This window comes from Pseudoliparis swirei, chromosome 24, assembly GCF_029220125.1.
Source record: "Pseudoliparis swirei isolate HS2019 ecotype Mariana Trench chromosome 24, NWPU_hadal_v1, whole genome shotgun sequence".
NCBI lineage: Eukaryota > Metazoa > Chordata > Actinopteri > Perciformes > Liparidae > Pseudoliparis > Pseudoliparis swirei.
In genome coordinates, this window is record NC_079411.1 from 10,869,502 (window position 1) to 10,894,342 (window position 24,841).

Below are 24,841 nucleotides of genomic sequence, written 5' to 3' on the forward strand. Positions count from 1 at the left end.
CATGACACAATTATGAGTCTTTTCAATATTTCCCTATTTTTCTTCACCTTTTCATTGTGCAGATCGGTTGCCCTGCGCGCTTGTTCGTTGATCTGTAGATCCGCTCGGGTGTCCACAAAAGCACCGATGCTTGTAAGTGCCGAGCCGTACGTTGCTGCCTTGGTTAGACAACTCAAGTTTGCAAAGCCAGTGTGGCTCCAAACACCAAATCTATCACTTGCAAATAACAGGCATTCCCAGCAGTCCGGTGTGCAGTGCTTCTCGGAGCCTGTGGAGCCATCGATAGCGCTCGTAGTTGGAACTTTGAAAGTGGCGAACGAACCCCTTCCCCGCCTGTGACGGGCTTTGTAGCGTCGGCGTCGGTCTTAAAGTTTGTCTTGAGAATGGCGTTATAATTATATCCTCGACCAAATCGATATCTTTCTCCTCCTTCCGCCATTGTGGGTTGAAAAAATAGCTTAGTAGTACGCGAATTAATTCGTTTATCAAATTCAGTTTCCGAGTTCTGAGGTTCTGCATATACCTGCCCATAGGCCCCGCCTCTCAATATTGGTAATCCAATCAAAAGACGTGCACGCACTACGTCTGCTAGCTGGCTCCTGAGTCCTGTGCCGGTTCCGGGGCCAGCTAGCTACTATTTTGGAGTCATGGAAACAAATAATGCAGTACCTGTAACATAATCATGACATCTAGTAAATGTTAAAGAGTAGACTCCACAGAAGCTCAAATGCCCTCTACAAGCCAGCTCTACTTAGCAAACAAGGCAGGATCCACATGAATCACCATCAGCCTACTTACATTTAAATTGACCCAAGATAATCCATTTCCATGCCTACTACTAACTATGCATACAATCTGTCATATTCAATGAATGTGTCGTAACTCTGTAATGATTCCTTCTGTACACATGACATCTATTGCATATGTCCATCCGGGGAGAGGGATCCTCCTCTGTTGCTCTCCTAAAGGTTTGTTTCCTTTTTTTCCCTGTGAAAGGTTTTTTTCTATTTCTTGGGAGTTTTTCCTGATCCGAGGTGAGGTCCTGGGACTGGGATGTCGTATGTGTACAGATTGTAAAGCCCTCCGAGGCAAATTTGTAATTTGTGATATTGGGCTATACAAAATAAACTGAATTGAATTGAATAATAAACATAACAAAACAGTAAAACATAATAAATGTTAGTTGGCATGAAGAAAACAACACCATAATAATGTTATGCAAATCTTTTTCTCTGACTAATTTAAGTTACATATGGTCACTTAATTCAGGTCTTACGCCTCAGCTGTTTCACTTTAATTAACTATATTGTGTATATTTCATACTGCACCCAATACTGCACCCATAATAATAATAATAATAATAATGATAATAATAACAATAATAATAATAATCATGGATTCCATTTGTAAGGCACTCTTCATCCAAGAATCTCAGAGTGCCACAGAGCCAGTACATATAGTTAAAACTATAATAAAAAAGGAATATTAGTAAACAATTCATGAAAGTCAACTGAAAGTGTTGAATGCCTTTCTGAATAAAAACGTTTTTAGGCCAGACTTAAAAGAATCCAGTGTCTGTGTTTCCCTTAGGTGGTCAGGGAGCCTGTTCCACAAGCGGGGCGCTGCTGAGCAGAAGGCCCGGTCGTCCATTGTGCGGAGCTTGGTGTTGGGGACCCGAAGAAGCGAGCTGTTTGCAGATCTGAGGGTGCGGTTGGAGGTTTGGGGAGTAATAACTTCTTGTAGATAGGGAGGTGCATGTCCATTTCTGCATTTATAGGTAAGTAGTAGGAGTGAGACAGGGAGCAGTGAAATGAGTGGAGAATGGGTGTTATATGCTCATATTTACTGACTCTCATCAGGTTCCTGGCAGCTCTGTTTTGGATGTATTGCAGTTTCTGGACGTTCTTGCCAGTGATCCCAGTGAGGAGGGAATTACAGTAGTCCAGTCTAGAGGAGATAAAAAGCATGGACTATTACTGCACCCAATGCCCATTTGAAGCAAGCCTCATGGGTCTTCTGCCTCCTGCCATGACCCTGCTGATGCTCCCCCTCCCTCTCTCCTTCTGTTTACACAGGGATCGGTTATCTACTCATGTGTACAGATCTTAGAGATCAATTTGAAATGAGTGATTCTGGGCTAGAAAAAATTAACTGTATTGAATTGAATCTAGATGTAATGAACCAATATCACCACTAGAGAGTAGCAAATAGTGCATTAATGTGTCTTAAAATGAAAGCGCCAGTCAAACGTGACACATTGTCACCTCATGTGTCTCTCTCCTGAGCTGAAACAATGTACACATAATGTTAACATACAGTGCAGAGGGTTTGTGAGATATCGTTACCTTATGGAAATCAAACAAAGCGAATGATTTTGTTCAGTTTTTACAGCTTGTTCTGTCAGGAAAACAGATGCTTGTCCAACAACTTAAAACACCTGAAAAACATGAGGATGTCACTCAATTATATAATGGTGGTAAGAAACTGCAATCTTCTATATTTATTTGTATTACACATTATTGATTGTGTTAGTGCTGTTGCATTAAGTGCTCCTAAAGAAAATACTGAACAAATTCATGGTGCTTTTGTTTTTGAGTGCACTTATATCATGGACTACTTCCTATGTTGAAACTCAAGCCATCTTCTTTATACAGGCGGTCACTTTACAAACAGTAGCAACTGTATCAGACCTGCTGACCAAATCTGTTTTTCTTTGCATAACTTCAAAAATATCTAATTATTTCACCATTCTTCAGTCTAAGGAGTTTTATCACAATGCACGGTGCCATGTGCCAAACTAAAAGGTTTACATGCTCTCTTTTGGACTGACACTTATTGTTCTTGAAAGGACTGTGAAAGATAAGACTATTTTTAAAGTGTGTGTTTGACTCCAGTGAAAGAAAACTATTGCAAGCAATCATAAATGAGTCTGATTAAGCAGCTATCATTTGAGGGGTGCGAGACATCAGAACGTTTAGGGTTTTTCTTCTTGTGACCATTTTTTTTGTCACTGAATTAAATTGCAGGGTTTTTTTCCCCCTGAGAAAGACCAGCTATTACTTTAGACCGAGTCAAACATGCAATGTTTCCATGACTCTCATTTGTGTCATTTTATAATGCTTTTGTAGTTCTGAAAACACAACATCCCATTGTGGGCTTTACGAACAAGATGCAATGGTCAATCACACAAGACAAAAGTGCATGTGCAGAAGTGGGCATAATGGCCATCAACAGACTGAAGGAAAGGAGGACCAGTGCCAGTCTTGTACCTAGTCTGCAATCCCTCAATGGGCCTTTGTGATTGTTGCCATCCTTCCCCCCCCGGCCAACCCCCGGCAGCCCATTCAGGAGTGTCACATGGCACTCCCACTCTGCTCCCATCTCACAATGCAACCCTGTCATTCGCACCTCATTGACATGCGCTCATAGTGATGTGCATTGGGGAAGGGTCGTGCTCGACCACTACTTTCAAAGGAAATGAAGAGCCGGGCTGGGTGGCCAAAGTGTGGCTTCCTGGATACGGTATTCATATTTTTTAGGAGGAAGTGCTGAAATGTGTCTGTGTGTCTGTGTGTGTGTGTGTGTGTGTGTTTCAGAAAATGTGTCACACCAAACTGAGACCCCCTTAACTGTCAGTTATCTTGAGAAAATATTTGATTGATATACATTCTGAACCCCAATAGTCTTGATAACACCACATATATAAATGTCACAATGTAAATAATGACTGAGTGAATGTTACTGTTGAAAAAGTAATATTTGAATGTGACAATAAAAAGACAGATACATTAAGGATGTAAGAAAATAAAAACTGATCAGGAATAAATTATAGATATTGTAGCCTGGTTCCAGACTTCTGTATCACCACAAACATCTACTTCCGTCTGATTATCAGGCTCTATAGAAATTCATGATATTAATGGAGAATATTTCCCATGAGCGACAACTCTAGATAACAAGGTTTCCTGCAACACAATACGTGTTCTATAATTCGGTACTAAAGAGTGAACAGACGGTACCGAGGAGAGCTACTTTCAGAAATGGAGCTTGTTGTCTTGTCTGTGAGCTGATAAATTATACCCTGTCTGCACGTGGATGAGTCTCCATAAGTCAGGCACCTGAGAGCATCCCACAGTCTCTCAAAGCAGACACACGTTTTTGCAAGTGCTCATTCTATTGTGTACTCAATTGACACATCTCATCTCCTAACAAATGTATTTTGTTGTATTTATTTTGTTGTTTTAAATGTGGTAGGTATTTATACCTAATACAACAAAAACGGGAACATGTTGCTTGTTGTAGTACAACTCAGACATTACAAACATGAAGTCCAACTTCAAACTGTCTCCCTAGTGCAACATCTCTGAAACTCAGCACAGATCATTTTACATTTGGGCATCTTTCCAGAAGACTTGTCACATGTGACATGTTGCAAACCGACACAGCCTTTATTGTACAATATTTGATCAAATTAGATTGGAAAATATCCAAATAAATATCTCTGACCTGACTGTTTACTCAGCTGTATCATCAATGTAGAAACTGTTGTTGTTCTTTAGGGTGAAACATGATCTTTTTTTGTGTTTGGTGCTTAAAAGAGCATGTATCAATCCACTTGTTACACTCACAGATGGTTCCTAGAAGTGTGTGATATCTAAGCCTTTTTGTTGAGACCACCAGCCCTTTAAGGGTTTATGTGTTGTAACTCATTGATAAATGAATGGTTAATCGTTATTTTCTTTCACATGCTTTATAGATTATAAATCATTAATAAGAGCTATTTTTGGTTGCTAATGTATGTTAAATGGTTAAATATCATGCCATTATAGATACACTAAGAAACAGCATGAAGTTAAAAACTCCACTTTAACAAGCTACTGCATTAAAATGCGTAATGAACCACTTACAGAAGAACCTAGCACTCTGAAAGTGACCATGCATAACAAGTATTCTTGATAGTGTAATATTTCAAAGGCAGTCCCTTTACTTACAATTAGGTATTTGTACACTGTGGCACCATAAGATAAAACAACAACCATAAAGAAGCTATAAAATGCCAATACATTGTATAAACAAGTAACATGTGTAGATCAGTGGCGTCCCCCGAATGTTAATTTAAAAAAATTGAAAAAAAAAAAAGAGTTGGTACACAAGTGGTTAACACCTCCAGGTCGCACGTGACGTCATTCACCCAAAACAGCGGAGTCAGGCTGGCAGCAGGCGCACGTAACAGCAAGCTGCTGTCTGAGAGTGTTTATATGTCTAAAAATTTCGCTGCTTCACTCATCGGCTTCACTCTTCTGGGCTAAACCCAGCGCCGCCGCTCCCATAACGCGCACGACGCGCTGCGCGTAGGGCACCAAGTCCAGAGGGGGCACCACAAAATAGGCAACTAAAAAAATCCTCATAGTTAGAATAATTATAATGCCGATATTATTTCAGTCTCGAAATATTAGGCGCCTTTTAGGCATGTATATCACAAAACAGGCAGAACAAGAGATATATTTAATCGCTCAGCACTCCCATTAACACTTCTCGGGTCGCATCGCTCTGCCGTGATGCGCGCCGACACATCTCACTATCCCCCCCCCCCCCCCCCCCCGCCCCCGTCGACAACGCTCGCCGTGGGTCACTTTCCTATCTCAGGGGGGCATCATGAAGGGGTTATGCTTAGGGCACCAACATGGCGAGCAGCTGCACTGGCTAAGCCCCAGATGTATTAAAATCCTAGAGACGCCCCTGGTGTAGATCAAGTAAAATTAGTTCAATAAATTAAATAAATTGAATGGGCAATGAAATAATTGTTCAATATAACAATGTTGTACATACAGACTAACATGCACACAGACCAAATACAAAAGTGCAAAAGTGTACCATACATTTATTTAATAGACTTTCATTAAAGTGCAGTGATTTGATATTACCGTATTATATTTCGTTCTTTAAAAAGGTCTTTGCATCCTATTTTTACATTGTTATTTGGCACAGTATATCTTTGAGCTTTTTTATTGTATATTGTCTCGCTGCTACTTTTATAATGTTATTTTTTGCTGCCTAATTTCTACTTTTATATGTTTTTTTCGTAGAATTTTGATGTCATACACATATGTAAAAACGCTCTATCGATTTTCTGAAATGTATTTGAGTAATAATCAGGAGATTACAGTATTGGTTGTTAATATAAACTATTTTACTTTTTAAGAGTTACTCGCTACGTGACCAATACTGCCCCCCCCCCCACCCCCCGCCCTCCCTCTCCCACGCCAGCATCACTCCCCTCCGACACGCTGTACACAAAACCTCCGGCGGTGTCACCCGCATCGGCCTGCGCATGCTGAGCTGACTGGGAGGAGGTGGGGTCTATCTGCTGGTGGTAGTGGGGAGAAAACGTTTACGTGCGAGCCGTGCAGATTGCCAACCACGTCGTCCACTGCCAACGACGAGTTCTTTTTTTCTCTCGAGAAAGAGATGATATCATTTCTGTGAGGAAGCCCCCCGTAGCAGGATCCCTCCCCTATCTGCAAACCGCATACATTTATATGCAACACCTTCTTTATTTATGGTCCGGGACTGTTTTTAGTTTAGTTTTGCCTCTTGCTTCCCACTTAGACTCGGCGAGGTTCCCGCTGACCACAGCCTTTACCATAGTCACCATCACAGGCGTGGGGCTGTGTGATGAGGTCGCCCTGCAGCTGTGCTTCGGTGATGCTAAAATAAGGCGGATTTGTGCTGTCGGTGGTCAACTCGTCGCTCAAGTGTGTGAAGAAATAGACGGCAGAAGAACATAGCGACTACTGGGACTGAGGGAACTGGTGGTGAGTGAATGGTCCTCTTTTGTACCCCCCTTTATCCAGAGCCGCTAACGTCAACTGCTTGTTAGCTAAGTAGTTATTTTATGTATCCAACTAGTTAGTCAACTAGGTAGTATATATCTGTCACATTTATAGCTGAAGACCAGTCAAAACGTGCGGTCTGTTTACTAGTGCAGCAGGTGAGTCGTGATACAACGTCGTTCACGCGTTGTCAAGGGACGTGCGAGTGTGTTGGAATTGACTGAACGTTATTTAACGGTATTTATCCATTAACGGTTGCTCTTTGATAAGTGAGGCGATGTAAGTTGTTGCGACTGTTAGCCGTTAACCGTTAACGCTGCTAGCTCGCGAGCCTACGCCCAGCGGTGCCCTCTCCTGCGATACACTAACTATAACCACAGGCACATAACACGTATGAAGATGCATATGATGCCAAAGTGGGCTTATTAAAGTAGGCTCTCCTGGCGCCAAATGGCATGGTGCGAATCAGCTCAATGATGTCCTTTCGCCGTGACAATCCTCGTCCATCCTCAATATAATCCTCATTATCATGTTGGTGCTCCCCAGTAGGGCGCACACAAATCAGAGGCTACCGTGGTTTGAACCTAATTAACACGAACTCGCTTCTTATTTACCCAATCAGCGATGACCTCTGGGAAAAAACACATGGCAGAGAAACAGACGGGCTTTTTTTCTGTGTTTCCGTCAACACTGACCGCATTGTGTGGGCTGCAACACGCTCCTCGTTAGTGGGTGTAGTAGCGTGAGTTGACAGCGCCGCTGATGTGGCACTGCTGAGGTTTTGACTGCTGATTTCTTGAAGCATGTTATATATGGAGGACTTAAAATGACTTACGTGTAAATAAATGAATGAATGCATGAATAAATACAAGAATAAATAAATAAATGCTTAAATAAATGTATAAATAAATACAGGAATAAATAAATAAATGCTTAAAGGGTACCTGTAGCCCAAAACAACAACGTGCTACATCCATTAGGCGCATCAAATAAATCATATTTTCCCCGCCGCTATTGTCAACAAGTCACGCATAGCCCGAGGCTTTAAATTTCTTTGTCAACATTCCGAGTCCGTGAACGCTTCAGTGCGCAGACATATTGCCAGTTATTTAATCATGTCAAAGGTCACTATGACGTCGAGTCGTTGAAAGGAATTCAGCCAATCCGGAGCCACTTCTACACGCGTTGCTTCTTGGGATAGATCGGTGGCCTCAAACCAGTTCACGTCTGGAGTTCACGCCAAGATGGCGCAGTGCAAGGCGTTCGGTTGTCTAAATAATAAACGGACTCACAAGACTAAAAAGTTATTTTGCGTGCCCAAACCTAGTACAGAGGAAAAGAAGGTGCTCGCGAAGAAGTGGCTGCACAATTTAGGAACCGGGCATACTTTAAAAACATTTACATTCAGCAGAAACTCCGTGGTATGTGAAGATCACTTCGATCCATATATTCAGAATATTAGTAATAATCACACCAACTCTGGTGATCGCAAATTAGCCTACATGAAACAACTGGCAAACTTACCGATTTGACAGTTCTCCCTCGGGTGCAGGCCCCCGAACATGTCGGCCGAACATTGCATCAATGAAAGACATCTCCAGCGCTGGCTTATGCGCGATGTAAAGCAGATGAGGTCTAATGACACTATATCATCGGACATAAGTTTGTGTTCTTTATAACAAATGCACTCTATGTCTGTTTTTTGTGGCACACATTTCCCACAACTGCACCAAACGTCCGCCGACTTGCGTGCACGGTCCGCACGGTGAAGCATCTGGACCGCGGTCCTTCGCATCAACTTCATCAGAATCATCGCTATCGCTGTCACAATTAACTAAATGGGGATAGTCTGCTTTTAATGGTTCATACAAGTATCCAGTTGCTGAATCTGACAATCTTTCATCGTCCATATTTCGCCCGTTTTCTTTATTATTATCAAGTTCTCAGCATTTGTTTGCGAGCGCTCGACGTTGTTTACATTGGTTTCTGAACACATCCGCTGTGGTTGGCTGTCGATCTATCAACGATGTGACGTCACACCACCGGCGCCATATTCAAGCACCAGTGCAATGAAGCTTGTCGGAGTTGAGGGACTTTGAACAGCCTAAACTACGTATTGTTATTGAATACTGGACCGTCAGTGCATGAATAACCTTTAGAAACACATTATCTTTTGATCTGGCTACATATTCGCGATCTCAACAGGTACCCTTTAAATAAATGTATAAATAAATAAATACAAGAATAAATGTATGATTAAATAAATACAGAAATTTATAAATATAAGTTATAACTCAAAGTAAATAATTGATGATTTTTTTATTTAAGTAAGAACTTGAGTACAAAATGAACACAATCATTTTTAGTTAAATGTTAGAGAAAAAAACCATTTGTAAATTGCTATGAGTGGGATGTAAAAACAAAACTGCAATCTTCAATTAATTGTTGGATTTTCTGAGGAATTTGAGTTAGTACGTGTTTGTTATTATCAATTCAGATGGCGTAATTGTGTTTAATGATATCTCAACATATGTTTTCATCATTAAAAGATGACAAATGATCATATTGCATTATTGCCCAGCCCTGTTTATAGATACATAACACTATTTTCAGCAACCATTACATTTTCATGTATGCAGGATAGAAAGATAACAACAGGAAACATGCAAAAGCTAAACTGTTAAAGCAGGCATCAAACTCATTTTGACAGAAACATATCTGAGCACTGCAGATCATATTGTAGTGCTCAGATCGTATTTGGTGAGTCATTTTGAGTAGGTATTAATTCTCAGTTGTTGCCTCGGAAAAATGTATACGTACATATTACAGATCACCTCATTTTCTATATCGTTTATAACTCTGTTCTTACTTTTGTGCTGCAAAGAACTATCAGGGATCTTTTTATTTACCTCTCAATATTACTTGTCATTTGCAGACTTATAATGTTTCTGACCTAGAGGTTAAAGGAGCTGTATTTCACATTCTAAACATTATTATAGCAGCAAACAACTATTTCCTATGTAAAGATATAGTGGAGTAATGTCTACCTGAGAAGAGAAATAAATCAATCTTAGTCTATATGTCTTGATATCTGGGCTTATTCTTAATTTGTTGACATTACCGGGTTGGCTGTGCATGCATTTGTTGCATATTAGTGTAATGGTTACAGGTACTGGAACCCAAAAGCACGACAAACACAGGAATGCAGGAGGAGGCTGTTTACTTAATGTTTCAGGCAGGGTCAAAACCGGGTGTTCCGTCAAACAGGGCAACAAATCCAAAAGGGGCAGGGAAAAATCTCAAGTCGGGTTAACAGGCAAACAGGGTCGAAACAGGTAGATCAGAACTAGTACTAGGAATTCGCTGGAAAGTTGGGCGGTGACCTACAAGACAATCTGGCAGAGGACAAGTGGAAGTGAGGGAGGTAAATAGTGAGGGACTAATGAGGGGATGGGCTGCAGGTGAGACGGGCGTGAGGACCAGGTGAAGGGAATGAGGGACTAACGAGGTGATCAGAGGCAGGTGAGAAGGGCGTGAGGACCAGGTGAAGGGAATGAGGGACAATCAGGTGAGGATGACAGGATCTGGAATGACAGGAGAGTTAATTAAACATGTCAGCAGGATGAATTTAACTAGGAAGGTGGGGAATTCGTGACAATTAGTGCATGTGAGCGTGCCCCACTGGCTAGCTCACAGAGCTTACAGCTGGTCATACCGTCCTGACTGACAGCATCGTTGCAGAAGCGGAGAGCTCTCCCTTCACTGTTCTCAGCGTTAGCACCGTATGAGTCCACCAGTTCACCGCCGACATTTTGAAAGTCGTAGGGAGGCAATTGAAATGCCACCAATTTCTTATTTTCCACCTTTAAGGCAAATAAGATTTCAATGTTTCGGAGCAGTGTGTTCACTGTCAGAGCACCAATGGAGGTCCATTTCCATACAACATTTTTCCCCAAGGGTTCATGAAGGTGCAACACGTGTTGCTGGTCTTGCTCTGACTTCACTTTTGAAATTGTTTTTGTGGGTATTTAGGTGGCTTCTGTAAAGGGTATTTTCATTATCTTAGAAAGATGGACGTCAGCTATGTGTGTGATGACATACAATATTATCAAATATATAAATACACCCCTGCGATGAAAGGGATTACTTATATTAGAATGACTTTGACGACGGACACCTTGTAAACACCGCAATATAAAGCCTGCTCGTCAGTGGCAGTAACGGGAATACCATCTATGTGTTAACACCAGCAACCAGGTATGCCATTTTGCAGATGAGAGAAAATGAGCATTACTTACATAGTGTAAGGAACTTACTTGAACTCAGATTGAGAACAAAGGTAAAATAGTCAAATACCACATGCCATAACTGTTCTTACTCAGACTGGTGTCTTCCTAAATATGTAGAGCCCGTCCAACACGTTTAAAATGTACATTGCTGCAGCATTTAAAACATAGTTGACAGGGAATCGTCCTTCAAACTCCTTCAGCTACTGCAGTGCTCACATATGACAGTACACTATGACAATTAGTCGCAAAGAACTTAATGTGACTTATTGGTGGCTAAATGTAGAATGGCTTGTCAAACCATACAAAACTAAAATATATTTGTTGTGGTTGATTAGTAGGTTAGACTTTGACTTTCAGTGGTTAACCATTGTGGAGCACGTAATACACTTAAAAAAATAAATAATCTTGTTTGACATTAGTCTGGATCCTTCATGCAGCTCGACTTTGTCCCACGCGTGTCATCCACAGCGGGCCTTTACAGACCGCGGCTCACTTGTAGTTTGCTTTTGCTGCTTAATTCTGCTGTATACACGAAACAACCAAACTCTGCACTACTTCAGTTCTCTGGAGTCAAGGAGCAATCGGCGGTTCTCGAGGAACCTGCGGCCACTCCAGATGGGCTTCGACCGAATGTCGACATGCACCAAACATGCCCTCCGACTCATGTAGGATTTGTAATGTTGCTTTCTGGAGCCGAGCAATCAGCCTGATCTGAAGAGGCTGATTGCTGTGAATGGTGGGTGGGTGTAACGCTTCTGTGTCAATACGGTCCCGCCACCAGGAGGGCATCTGTAACGTGGTCCAGCCCCCTTGGGTGGGAAGATGGCATAATCGGCATTTATCGCAGGATGAACGCTGGGCAGTGCGGCGGCAATTAGCGAACTAGTGGGACCCACACCCAGCCGTCAGCTCCCATTCACAAGAAGGGTATTGAATAAGATACTCTGTTGGTATTCATCCATCTGTATCACTTTAGTGGAACTGATTTTGTTACTTGCACTTAGTTTTTTTTACAATTTCCAACTCTAATAATAGTATATATCATGCTGAAAACATATTACATTCATATTCATATCCCAACATTAGAGAATGCAGCAGGTCCATTGCAAATGTGGTAAAATCCATGTGGGGAACTGTAAAAGCAAGCAAAGAGTCATGCATGAAACCTGTAACCACATGTACATAAGGGACCTCCTTACTTGTTATCCTGATGCAAAACAGTTAGTGTTAACATTTTAAAATGTCTTCTATGTATTACTTTCATACGTTTCTCTTTAGTTTCATCCACTAATCATCATCTTAACCGTTGTTGCTCTTGTTCCTCAACACAAGGCGCTTGTCCAACTCAAACACATTACTTAAATTCACTGACTAAAGTAAGGCCTCACTGAAATTGAAAGTAGGTTCCCTCTTAGCCTACAAAGTAGGTGTCCACTAGAAAATAAACAATATCATATTTTAGATTAAGTCATAGTTTGTGAACTTGACACCATTGAATGTTTCATTTAGTCTTACGCTATTTGTTTATTACCTACAGGTCAGCAGCTGATGACCCCAAGAAGGGAGGACTTCAGGGTTCAGGTTGTTTTCATGTTTCAGCCTGACTTACTCACCCTCATATGACTACAACATTTATTAATAGTACATGCAGGACCACGGGTCTTGTTTCTATGAAGTAGGTAGCTGTGAAAAGTCATAGCATAGGATTAGGCTTGATACAGATGGGATAGTATATTGTTCAGTGTTATTTGCAAAAGATTGTGTGTGTCTGTGTGTGTGTGTGTGTGTGTGTGTGTGTGTGTGTGTGTGTGTGTTTGTTTGTGGCACTGGCTACTAAAAAAATTCAACAAATATTTCAAGCATATTTTCAAATGGGGTATAAAGTAAAACATTGAAAGTCAAATGGCTACAGTTAATGAGGTGACAGGGAGCACTGAAGGTAAACTAAAAGAAACGTGGCACTGGATAGGGGAGACAAGGGTGCTAGTCGAGACAGCTGTGTGTGTCAGTTCCTCTTGTTTGTGTCAGCTTGTGTTACAATTGGAGTCCTCTGTGGAAGGATGTGCGGAGGCAGAGAGCAAAAGAGAAAATGTAGTAAAGGGCAAGGCACACTTTGATTTAGGTCCCATTTAGATGATTTTGAATTTCATGATAATATGTATATTATAAGCCTGAAACGGTTAGATGCATGCTTGTCAATAAAATGCTGTTTGATGGTACATGGAGTGGCATCAGATGTAAATCCTGTAATTGGAATTCTCTCAGCAGCCAGCGTTAGGTTAACCTGGTCAGCTCCACTGAGTCCTCGGCTTCCCACATCTCCAGAACTGGAGTTATAGTTACAGTGACGTCCTTTCTGTAGTATCATTCCTCTCAGGAAGTCACTCTGACTGCTGTATTATAACTAAGCCTGTACTCTGTGTGCTTTGTACCTGCTCTGGTTGGACTATTCTCCAACTGAAAGGATGATTTAACTTGCCACTCTTGTCATGCAACATTTCAAGCAGGAGCAATTGTGTTTTGATGGGCGGCCAGATATGTGAATGACCAGTGCCCTACAACCTCCCCCACTCAAACTGCTGAAGATTGTGTGTGGAAGTTCAGTATCATCTAAGTGTGGGCCTTTTACTTCACACAGCCAGGACATTTTGAAGAGCCCTTTTGCATCTGAGGCCCCAGTGTTTGTTGCTGCCCTTTGGCATATTACATTTCAGATCTGCAAATCTCATGGCCGGCTGTGGCTGCTCGTGGAAATTTCCACTTCTTATTCGGACATTGGCTTATGAATGTGAGGTTGTTGGCTAATCATAAGAAACTACTGAAGAGAGCTGAGGTTTCGGGGTTGGGAATTTTATGTGATAATATGATAAAAAAAGGAAATAAACATTAATAAATGTATCATATATACACTACCGTTCAAAAGTTTGGGATCACCCAGACAATTTTGTGTCTTCCATGAAAAATCACACTTTTATTTATCAAATGAATATAAAATATAGTCAAGACATTGACAAGGTTAGAAATAATGATTAATATTTGAAGTATTAATTTTGTTCTACAAACTTCAAGCTCAAAGGAAGGCCAGTTGTATAGCTTATATCACCAGCATAACTGTTTTCAGCTGTGCTAACATAATTGCACGGGTTTTCTAATCAGACATTAGTCTTCTAAGGCGATTAGCAAACACAATGTACCATTAGAACACTGGAGTGATAGTTGCTGTAAATGGGCCTCTATACACCTATGGAGATATTTCATTAGAAACCAGACGTTTCCACCTAGAATCGTCATTTACCACATTAACAATGTAGAGTGTATTTCTGATTAATTTAATGTTATCTTTATTGAATAAACAGTGCTTTTCTTTGAAAAATAAAGTCATTTCTAAGTGATCCCAAACTTTTGAATGGTAGTGTATATATATATATATATAAATATATATATATATGAATGATACATTTATTACAGTTTTTTTTAATCGCTAACAAGCGCTCACCCATACTTCAGATACTTTTTCTAAACTCTTAACACAGACTCACACCTACAAAGCACAATTGGCCAAATGGATAATTTTCTTGTCAAAAGCACATTTTGTTAAATATATACTAACTCTTCATTTCAAAATAGAACACATCTTTTTCTGCAGACACTAACTTTACCAAAACACTGGAAATCTGACTCAAAATGAAATTATTCTGTCAAAGAATATCTCTTGTTTTCACTTCACAAGGTCCTTCCAGTCGATCAAAGTCCACCAGGTTGCAAAACGCTGGCTGTTGCTGACATTACAAAAACTGCATAGACTTTTATGTTTCAGTTTTTCAGGTATTTGCATGCAAAACATGTAATCCACTGTTTTTAAACAACATTTCTTGGTTGGGAACTGTATGTCCACATGTAATGTTCACATTCCAGTAAAAAACAAATCAGTTTTTTTTCTCTCTTTACTGTTTACTACAGGAAGTACAGTATAAATACTGTTTACAGTCTGATGGAACAGAAAAAAGTTTTACATTGTTGCTTACAGTGAACAAAATATCCCTGAAACACACAAGAGCAATCTGAACAAAAACACAACGGCAACAAGCCCAGATAAAAAGGGGGGGAACTATTGTTCCTTTAAAAAAGTTCAATCCAAACTGTTTCGTTTTTTTTCTCTTTTTCTCCAAATAAACTATGTTTTGGGGCAACGGCTGCAATAGATGATTGAACAACATTCGGTTTGTCAATGTAGGCGGTGTCTGTGTGATCAACATCTCAACCTGTCATAATCAAAACTTAAATTCTAATCCAAAACTTGCTAAAACATATTTCTCAAAAACATTCCAAACTCTGACCTACCATCAGGAGGAGATGGGGAATAATAATAATAATATACACTTTTATTAATCCCCAAGGGGAAATTAGTTCTCTGCATTTAACCCATCCTTAATTATTAAGGAGCAGTGGGCTGCGGTGAAGCACCCGGGAAGCAACTGGGGGTTCAGTGCCTTGCTCAAGGACACTTCGACTTGCAACTAATGGGGAGAGTGGGGATCGAACCCACGACCTTGCGGTTGCAGGACGGCCCTCTTACCCCACTGAGCTACAGCCGCTCAATTGTTTGTTTATTATCAGCTGAGATATATTGTTTTAGAACTGATATCATTGCAGAAGAGGTTTTTAGACTGTATCTAAGGTTTGGAATATTGTTTTTGCCATGGTGGGATGTTGTGTGTTAACATTCGTAAATAATACAAAAACAATCCATCGTTTTGTTGGGAGGTATAGCTCGTCTGTTATGAAAATGTAAGCATTGTGGAAATGTGTTCACTGACTGCATATTGTTTGAAAACGACATGACGTGTGAATGGTACGGCCACAAAACACCGATGCTGTGCTAATTGTGTTTAGAGTTTTGAAAATGTGACCACTGCTTGGACAAACGCTTGTTAGCGCCTGAAAAATGTTTTAATAAACTATTTTGGAAAGTGCATTTTGGGAAATTACAGAGGACAAGGGTACATTTAATTAACCTATTTTTGGTCATGCATTGGGATACATTTTCCTTGGAAAGAAAACAAAGACCTATTACTCAGCAGCTTCTTAAACCATGTTTAATCACATGATTTCCTCCCAATCAGACTGAGCAGACTCAAGCTTACATGTTTCTCAATTTCAGGTAGCAGAGTGGTGTGTGTTAAGCTCACACTAGTGAGTGAATACATATATCTGACCGATAGGTGATTTTCCTGTGTATTGACCCTTCCTCACTGGCTTCATTTTTCTTTTGCTGACGAATGAATAGTATTCTGGATACTTATTTGCAGGCTCCTTTGGGATGATTTCAAGCTCATGGATTCATGCAGTACCTGCCATTATTGTACAACATGTTTTTTATTGAAGCATATACTTTGGTTCATGCAGGTCTTTAAAAAAACGATTTTATTGCATCATAGTTTGCTCTTGAGAAACAAACATCACAAAATGTCCGTATCTATTGACATAACAATAAATGGGCTTGTAGTTGTGATTTTTGGGCACATACAATCTGAAGTTCTGTGGCCAGACACCACGACACTAGATAGAAGCAAATATGTGTTCATGTTCTGCTGTATCTTGATAATTTTGGGAAACTGGCATTTTAAGGCTAAACTGTTAACTTCTTCGCTCTCTCGTGTATTGTTCAGGTTTCCCTTTTTTCTTCTCTTTCTCAGTCTTTCAGATCACAGAAGTTGAAAATATATATATAGATAAATATATATATATATATATACGTATATATTTCTGTTCCATCATTCCACAGGAAACTGCACAATGACTGCAAAGAGGGATTTGCCCACTCATGCTCATATCCTATGAATATGATGTGCTGTGCGTGGTATTGTTGCTGGTTCTGTGACAAGGTGAGGCCATGTGAAAATGTGACAAAGGCAGTTGGTGGCAGACATAGGATGCACATCACATCTGCCCTTTCCCATCAGAAGACACTGTTTATTGCAAATCCTCATATATCTCTCTCCGGGCTGTTTGGTCTCTCGTATATTATTCCGGTTCAGCTATGTCAGGGATGCCTCACTGTACATTCACATTTTGTGTACAGTTTTATACCCAGTGATGCGTGAAAGTTTGGCTTTGGTCCCGAGTGGGCCCTTTAGTTTAAAAAAGGGAGAAGGGCGACACAGTATTTTTAGATGCACAGGAAGCTTTTTAGTAAGAGGAAGCAGTGCAAGTCCTAAGCCTAGACTTTTGCTAGTTTTTAATATCATGGCAGATGATATAGATATAGATAATACTTTTCTCAGTAAGCTGTTGTAATAGCTTCAATGGGCCTTGAGTTTTTGATGACGGTGATTGAGATCACTGTCAAACACATTGGTCCAACACTTTCATAATCATTTACCCATTTGGTTATGAAAATAAACAAGAAAAAAACACGTACAACAAATACATGACAAATTACAATAATCCAGTCATCTTTTTCTTCTCTGTAACAAGACTATCCATGTAGCTTTTGAAATATAAATGTTTCCAGGAAAGATGAATGTCAGTATCAGAAATGGCTTAACTAGATTACACAATATGTCCGGTGTTACAGAAAAGGACAAGACGTCGAAGCCTTTCTCCGCATTCCTTTATGTCGTCGTTACGATGATAATGTCCACCACTATTGGAAACCTGAATGAGAAAGCTCAGTGCAGCCGAAGCTGACGAGTCACTGGAGGTCCATCTTAGTTCTGGTAGGGGGCCAAAGCTCACTGGGCCAATCTGGTAACAAAAATGTGCTAAAAATATCCCCGGGGACTACAGGAGCTGCAGCTGAAAGCTGAATTGTTTTTATTATAACTTGGACTTAAATCCATATCTTTTGAACATTATTTCAAAATCACACTATTGACATACGTTATTTCCAGGGGTGCACATAACTGGTACGCTGGTACGCATGGGCGAAAATAATCAACAATGCGTAATGCCACTCGTGTTACTTCGCGCCTTTGCGTACTGACCGATCTGATATTGATCGTCTCTACACAGCAGCATGTCATTTCTGTCTCTACGTGTCGCGTTAACACTTCTCGGCTCTCCGTTTCGCGCCGCAGAGCTCCGATTGCACCACCCCCCCACCCCCGTCAACAACTCTTCTCGGCTCGTGCGCCGCAGAGCTCCGATGCCGGCGTGCGCATCGCTCAGCCGTGATGCGCTCACACAGGTGAGCACACTCTCACTAGCACCCCCACGTAGGTGGACGTCACAAAAGCTGACGCTACATATGGAGTGAGTACCAAACACCATCTCCCGGTACTCACCTGAGTAACTCACTGAAAAAGTTATGTGCACCCCTGGTTGTTTCCATCTACATTACTTGATTGTCAGTGTGTTGCTCCCACATTTCTCCAGAGGGGTTTGTTTGTGTGTGTGAAAAGCATGTGGCTCCACAGCATGTTTATGTGTTCAGATAAGCACAGGGAGGTTATAGTGGCTGTTTAAAGAGAGTCGGAGTGTTAAGCAAGGCTTGAGTTCGACATGGAGCCTTCATGACCGAGGCAAACAAGGGCTGTGATCCAAATAAGTCAACCAAGGCAACCCGCTGACGAGGCTCTCCAGGACAAGTGATGTCACTTCTGAAGCGTTACGAAGATATACTGTAGATTGTTCTGCTCTTCAGCATGAAGGCACCACTCGGGTATGTGTGTGGTATGTAGGTTTGCGTCTACACAACAATAATAAGATATAACGTAGTTGTTAGTCTTGCAATATTGACACCAGGCTTTAAAATAAAGATATATATATATATATATAACTCTGCCGCATGTTTGTGTCTTCCTATAAGCAGGAGAAGTTGTCTGGGGTGTGTTTGGAGGGAAATACAGAGAGAGAAGCAGAGCTTGAGTTCAGACAAATATGACGATCATCATGCATGATTTGTCTAAAGCTGATTGAATTGTCGAAAACAGATGGATAGTCAGGCGGCGAAATCAACGGCTAAAATGGCCTGCGCTGTTGGAAAATAGAAAATAAATTGATCCACACTTATAGACGTGGCTTATTTAATTCGATAACCGTTGGGTTCCACTATAATTCAGTGCCATTGTTTCCACACTCGAGCCCCAATCCACAACATCTTGAAGGAATTCATAATTTGTCTAAGCTGCTTTTCCCCTAAAAAGATTTGCACTGGGCGGGACAACTTACTAAGGCTTAACATGGCCTTTGAGACCAAGAACCATCATCTCCTCTCCTGCATGTAGTGGTTGCGTACATTCTTTACAGTGATATAAAAAGGGAAATAAAAGTTTACCTTCTGAGTTGCCAGAAATAGTGTCATTGTGAGACATTTACAAACATTTAGTTTTAAATAGAATTTCAAGTTATGTATCCTGTCCACCTTGAAGTCATGAGCCAGGCGGCTCACCAAGAACACTGTCTTAGTGTAAAGCCCCAAATAATAAGGAGGAGATAATTGTGATGACTATAGCGAATTCCTCCAAAACGTTCCACTGTCCAGAAGAGAGTGTAGAGGAATGAAGCTCTTGGTGTTAAGTGGAGGGGAGTGGCACAAGACAGGGTTCCCAAGGGTGCCAAAGTTATTCCTGTTCACTCCTCCTCTTCCTCTACTCTGGGCAGGCGCAGCCATGTCTAGTTATGTCCCTGAGGTACATTGAGTAAGAGCTCTTGACCAGTAGATCCTTGTTTGTTTGCCTTTTTATGAATCAAAAGAAATGTTCTCGGTATGCTCATACAAAGTTTTCAAATATATGTTAATGTCACTTTTGTAAAGATAATATGATATAATGTATATAATGTCAGAGTAAGGTTTTTGGTTACCTGTTATTACATATTGTCCTGTTGATTTTGAGTTGTTGGTGTCAGCAAACATCAAGTGTAAAACAAACGGGCACATTCTATATTTGTTGACTCTATAGCACTGTTGGTAAAGGATAATCAAGGCTGTATTGCATCGTTTGCCTTATGTTATGGATGATTGTTGAAAAGTATATCATGGTACAATATGGATGCTATTTTATAATATATAAATGCATATTAGGGGACATACCCAATCCTCACTTTGCATGGCGTCATTCTCAAGTCAAACTAAATTTGACTTGAGAAATTACCCTCAGTAACTGAGGGTAATTTAGTTCATGAGTTTATATATGACACAAAGTGAAACTGGAATTGAGCCTCAGTTTCAGTTTCACTTTGTGTCATATACTAAACTCATGAACTAAATTACCCTCAGTAACTGAGGGTAGGTTAGTTCATGAGTTCTAATGCTGTGTCAATATTGGTACATGCTTGATATGTGTCCACCCTCTTGGAGTGTTGAACAATGTGGACATGCTTATTTACTGTATGCCATTTCTCTCTCTCCATTCAGAATATCCATGAGCTCCGATTTCCCTCACTGCAGTTTCAGGATGCCAAATATAGGGTTCCAGAATCTTCCCCTAAATATCTACATTGTGGTGTTTGGGACAGCCATCTTTGTCTTCATCCTCAGCCTCCTCTTCTGCTGCTACTTAATAAGGTAACACCCATGCACCTGTTAGCTTTGGATTTGGCTTTGCTTAGAACTCTTATTGTGTATGATGTGTGTGAGTGTGTGGCAACAGAAGGGCTCCGTTCGCTAGGCAACATTGTCTACTTACTGGGCAAAACAAATCATTAATATGATGGTATGTGTAACACCAGTTTGTTATTAATTACCCTCGTGGACTGCATTCTCCTCATGAGCCGCCACGATCAAAAATAAAAATGTGCCTCCAGGGTTCTCATTTTCAAACCAGTACAAATGATGTACTGATGTTTCTCAATGTAAATACGTAATACTAATATTACTTTATATCTAGTAATCTATACAGAACAGTTAGATTAAAAATGGATGAATCATGTTGTTTCTATTTAGCCAACATCGTCATTGTCACAATGGCTTTTAGTTGAGGTTGAATAATATAGATATAATTGTTTTCTTTTTTTTAGAAATGTGTGACTTTTTTCAACAGTAATATTATGCTGACATCCAAAACTGCTTGTCTACATTATCATGATCATGGCACTTGGCGTCAAAGAAACAAGTTCTTTGAGCCAATTAGCCTCCTAAATGTTCTCCCCATATCCCTTCTTAAATTAAATTCACATTTGGTTTTTCATCAGATTAGCATTTGGGTGTTTAGAACTAGTTTGTAACCATTACTTTATTCTTCTTATTCTTTAATCTACCTTTTTAAAGCAATTAGTTTTGAGTGTATTCCAGTAATTACTCCCCACAAAGGAAGAGTAGAGGTGGTTTCTAGTCATTCCCTTGACCCTCTATTTAATACTACTGGTCTAATTAAGTTGTCCTGGCTGCCGTGGCTGCAGAGTTTTCACATACCAAGAGCTAACTGAACAGAAATATTGTCCAGCATGTTTTATCTAAGACAGTGAGAAGCAGCAGTTCCCAATAAAAGTCCCCCCTCGTCACCCTGCGATATCCTATCTTGCAGGGCAAATGGTAAGTAGGTTAACTACTAATGTATTCCTACAATTCTTAATTTAACTGTGAAAAGACACTTTATGACTTTGTCATGATCCAACAATGAAAATCAATGTGGCCAGATCTAGTCACACAAAGCAAAAAGAGCATTTTTGCTCGATAAAGAGCATCTAAAGATGCAGTCTAAAAATTTTAATGCATGACAAATGGTAAAAATGAAAGCCTCCATACAGTGTAAGAATATCCTTCTTTTACAAATTGGCTCAAGCTTTACTTAAACCTCTGAGGTTGTTCCTATAGTCTCTGTGCAGTAAGCGTCATTGCTTGTTTACACTGAGATGAGAATGAGGGGACCAAGGAATTTACTCTAGAGTTGACGTGTGATGGTCATCACTCCAACAGACAAACACTCACACAAAGTTTGACACAAGGCAGACTGTCACAGAAATACTCAACCACCTTCAACAGTGAGTCCTGGGTCCACTCACATATATGTTAAATACGCAGTGTACATTACAGCAAGTATTTCGTGAGCATGGGGTGTTTCCAAAAGTAAGAGACATAAGTTCTTGAATGCTGAACTCATAAACATAGCCTACATTTTTATGCATGTGCAATGTAAATAAACCTAGATCTTTGTAACAACAAGTCTGTAAAAGTTTAGTGCTTATGAATGTGCAGTGAGGTGACACACTATAATGATGGCTCTCACACAATTTTTTAATTTTGAGTAGCACGCTGACTACAGGCGATTAATGATAATAATATATTTTGAGAGGATGGTCAATTTGGACAACTGTTTCTCTCAGCTGGTTAATGTTACCCACGTTGACATTGCAGTTAAGGGCCATTGAGCAACCCCCATCCGTCACCCACAACCCCCTCACCATGACAAATTGTCCCCTACCCTTGGGAGTCTCTGCACCTTTTCCTGCTGACCTCTTTCAAAATGTCAGTTGTTCTCCTAGACTGCTGCTTGTTTTACAGATCCCTCTCACTCTGCTGCGAGAGGTTAAGGTTACTTGTAATGGAGGTAAATCTTACAAACCTATGAATTTCTCCTATCTCTCTTGTTTTTGTCCCTTTTTTCTACATATTATTCTCATTCTCAGTACCTACATTATTTTATTATCCAGCGCTCTTTCTGTTCTCTTTTTGTTTGGAGATGTTTTTCTGTTGCTCATTTACAAGAGCAATGCTACCCCAAGAGTTTGAAATAAACCATAAACATTGATTGTATCTGTGGGTACTCTCCTCTTGAACCATTATGCAAGAGTTCCTCAATAATCTACAAAATTGCTTTTAATGTCTGATCCAATGTATTTTTAGTGATATTGTGAGTTTATATTTTACTTAATGTCTGGTCTAAGACCTACAGTCTTTTAAGAATATCTGATAATATGTAACGTGGTTTTCTATCATCTTGCTAAACAAAACAAATATTGAATAGAGTTCAGTAAGGTGATATCTTATTTTTGTATTTACACTCTAATTAGTTAATCCAGTTGATATGTATTGACATAAGCCTGAGAATCATATCCTCTTTGAAACTCATGCAGAACACGCACAAACCAAACATTTTTGTCTCAAGATAAAGATCTGCTCTGAAAAACTGCTCTTCCTGTTTTTGTCTGTCTCCCTTTGTGATAAATTATATGCATTATCAGTTTGTATATGCCAAATTACTATTGATCTCTTTGGATTTAGAATTGTTTTGTCTGCCTATTTGGTACCACAGTGACACATTACAATACTGAGTGTCAGAAGGTATTTATAAGGAAATTACATCCATGTTTGTCATTGTTCTTTCCTTCAGGATTGTATGACTACTTTCTCTCTATTTAACATACTCAGTTGAAGGACGCTGACTAATCAAAAATATGTTTTGTTTTTGCGTCTCCCCAGGTTACGGCACCAGGCGCACAAAGAGCTATATGCATACAAACAAGTGAGTGCACACCCACACACACAAACACACTCAATGCAGTTTTAAAAATGTGAAAATATTGGTGAGCCCCTCTGGTCCCTAAATGTTAATTCAACTGGTGCAAAAACGCATTTGCAAACCATTCTGACAGCTGCAGGTTGGATTAAAATAGATTTGGGCCTTTTAAAAATATTTACAGGTTCTCCGAAAATGTCTGGCCTTAAACTGAAGGGCTCAACTGGAAAAATAAGGTTCACAGTTTGTTGGGATAGAGCATGCCAGTGTGGTCTGCAAAGCTAGTAAGAGGGGATGATGGAGGACATGTACATGACTCTCATACCCTTCAATTAGGGGATATATGCATGCAAGAAGAACACCCAAACATGTCACATGTACACACACGTTGGCATAGTATATATTGCAATGACCATAAACTCTGTAAATTGTCACAAACACACACACACACACACACACACACACACACACACACACACACACACACAGTCCCCATCAAGCATTAGTAGTGCCCATGAATTTACTTTAAAACTGAAACTATATTGTAGTACATATCTCTGTGGCCCTTTTCAGCCTGTATGGTTGTTTATTCCTCAAACACTCAATATTAGATGCTCAGTCTTTTATTTTACTTTCAGAGGAACTGGTTTCTGTCACCATATTACATTGTTAATGTCATCCAATGACTAACCTTTCTGTATCTCTTATTATGCCTCTTAGGTCATCCAGAAAGAAAAAGTCAAAGAACTAAATTTGCATGAGGTAAGCAGTCATCTTCTTTGTTCAGTTATTATTAGTTGATGGAACTCATTTCCAAAATATCACTCTTTGACCAGTCGGCCTATCTCATGTAGGGAACATTCTGTAATCCACCCGTACAAGTATACACTGTGCACATGATAGTCCAAATGAGATGATACAACAAAATGCTATTTAAATTTAGCAATGCTTTTGCTACAATGTTGGTAATTTACTCAGGTCCTTCTCGTGCAGTTATGATGGTTTTGCCATGACTCACTGGGCTCTCTATTGATTTCATATAAAGGGCTAGAAGTACCTACCCATATGCTAAGTCCCGCCCTCAAACCCATAGCATATATAACTCCAACAAGGGTCCGACAAATATCTGTCTCTGCTTCATTATGCATGCAATCAGTTTAGATTTGCTAGTCATGGTTAAAGATTGTTTCTGGGGCACGATTAAAAGTGATACTCGTTATTTGGAGAGGTTGGAAGATGATGTAACTTCCTAAAACATTACAACTGACGTAAAGACCTACACCACCGGTTCCCAAACTCAAGAATGCCGCGGCCCAATTTG

The 24,841-nt window shown here is 40.1% G+C and overlaps 1 protein-coding gene across 2 annotated transcripts in view; it reads left to right on the top strand.

Moving 5' to 3' along the window:
- The first annotated feature begins 6,433 nt into the window (after positions 1 to 6,433).
- The window catches only part of rnf24 (ring finger protein 24), a 30,655-nt gene continuing 12,247 nt past the window's right edge, over positions 6,434 to 24,841 (top strand). Inside the window, exons 1-4 of one of the 2 annotated variants that reach the window (XM_056408481.1) lie at positions 6,434 to 6,815; positions 20,481 to 20,630; positions 23,484 to 23,526; positions 24,241 to 24,282. In XM_056408481.1, the coding sequence (XP_056264456.1) occupies positions 20,488 to 20,630; positions 23,484 to 23,526; positions 24,241 to 24,282 (228 nt within the window). In that variant the 5' untranslated portion in view covers positions 6,434 to 6,815; positions 20,481 to 20,487. Of the gene's footprint in view, positions 6,816 to 12,667; positions 12,704 to 20,480; positions 20,631 to 23,483; positions 23,527 to 24,240; positions 24,283 to 24,841 lie in introns of those variants that run through there. The other variant, XM_056408482.1, reaches the window with a different exon arrangement.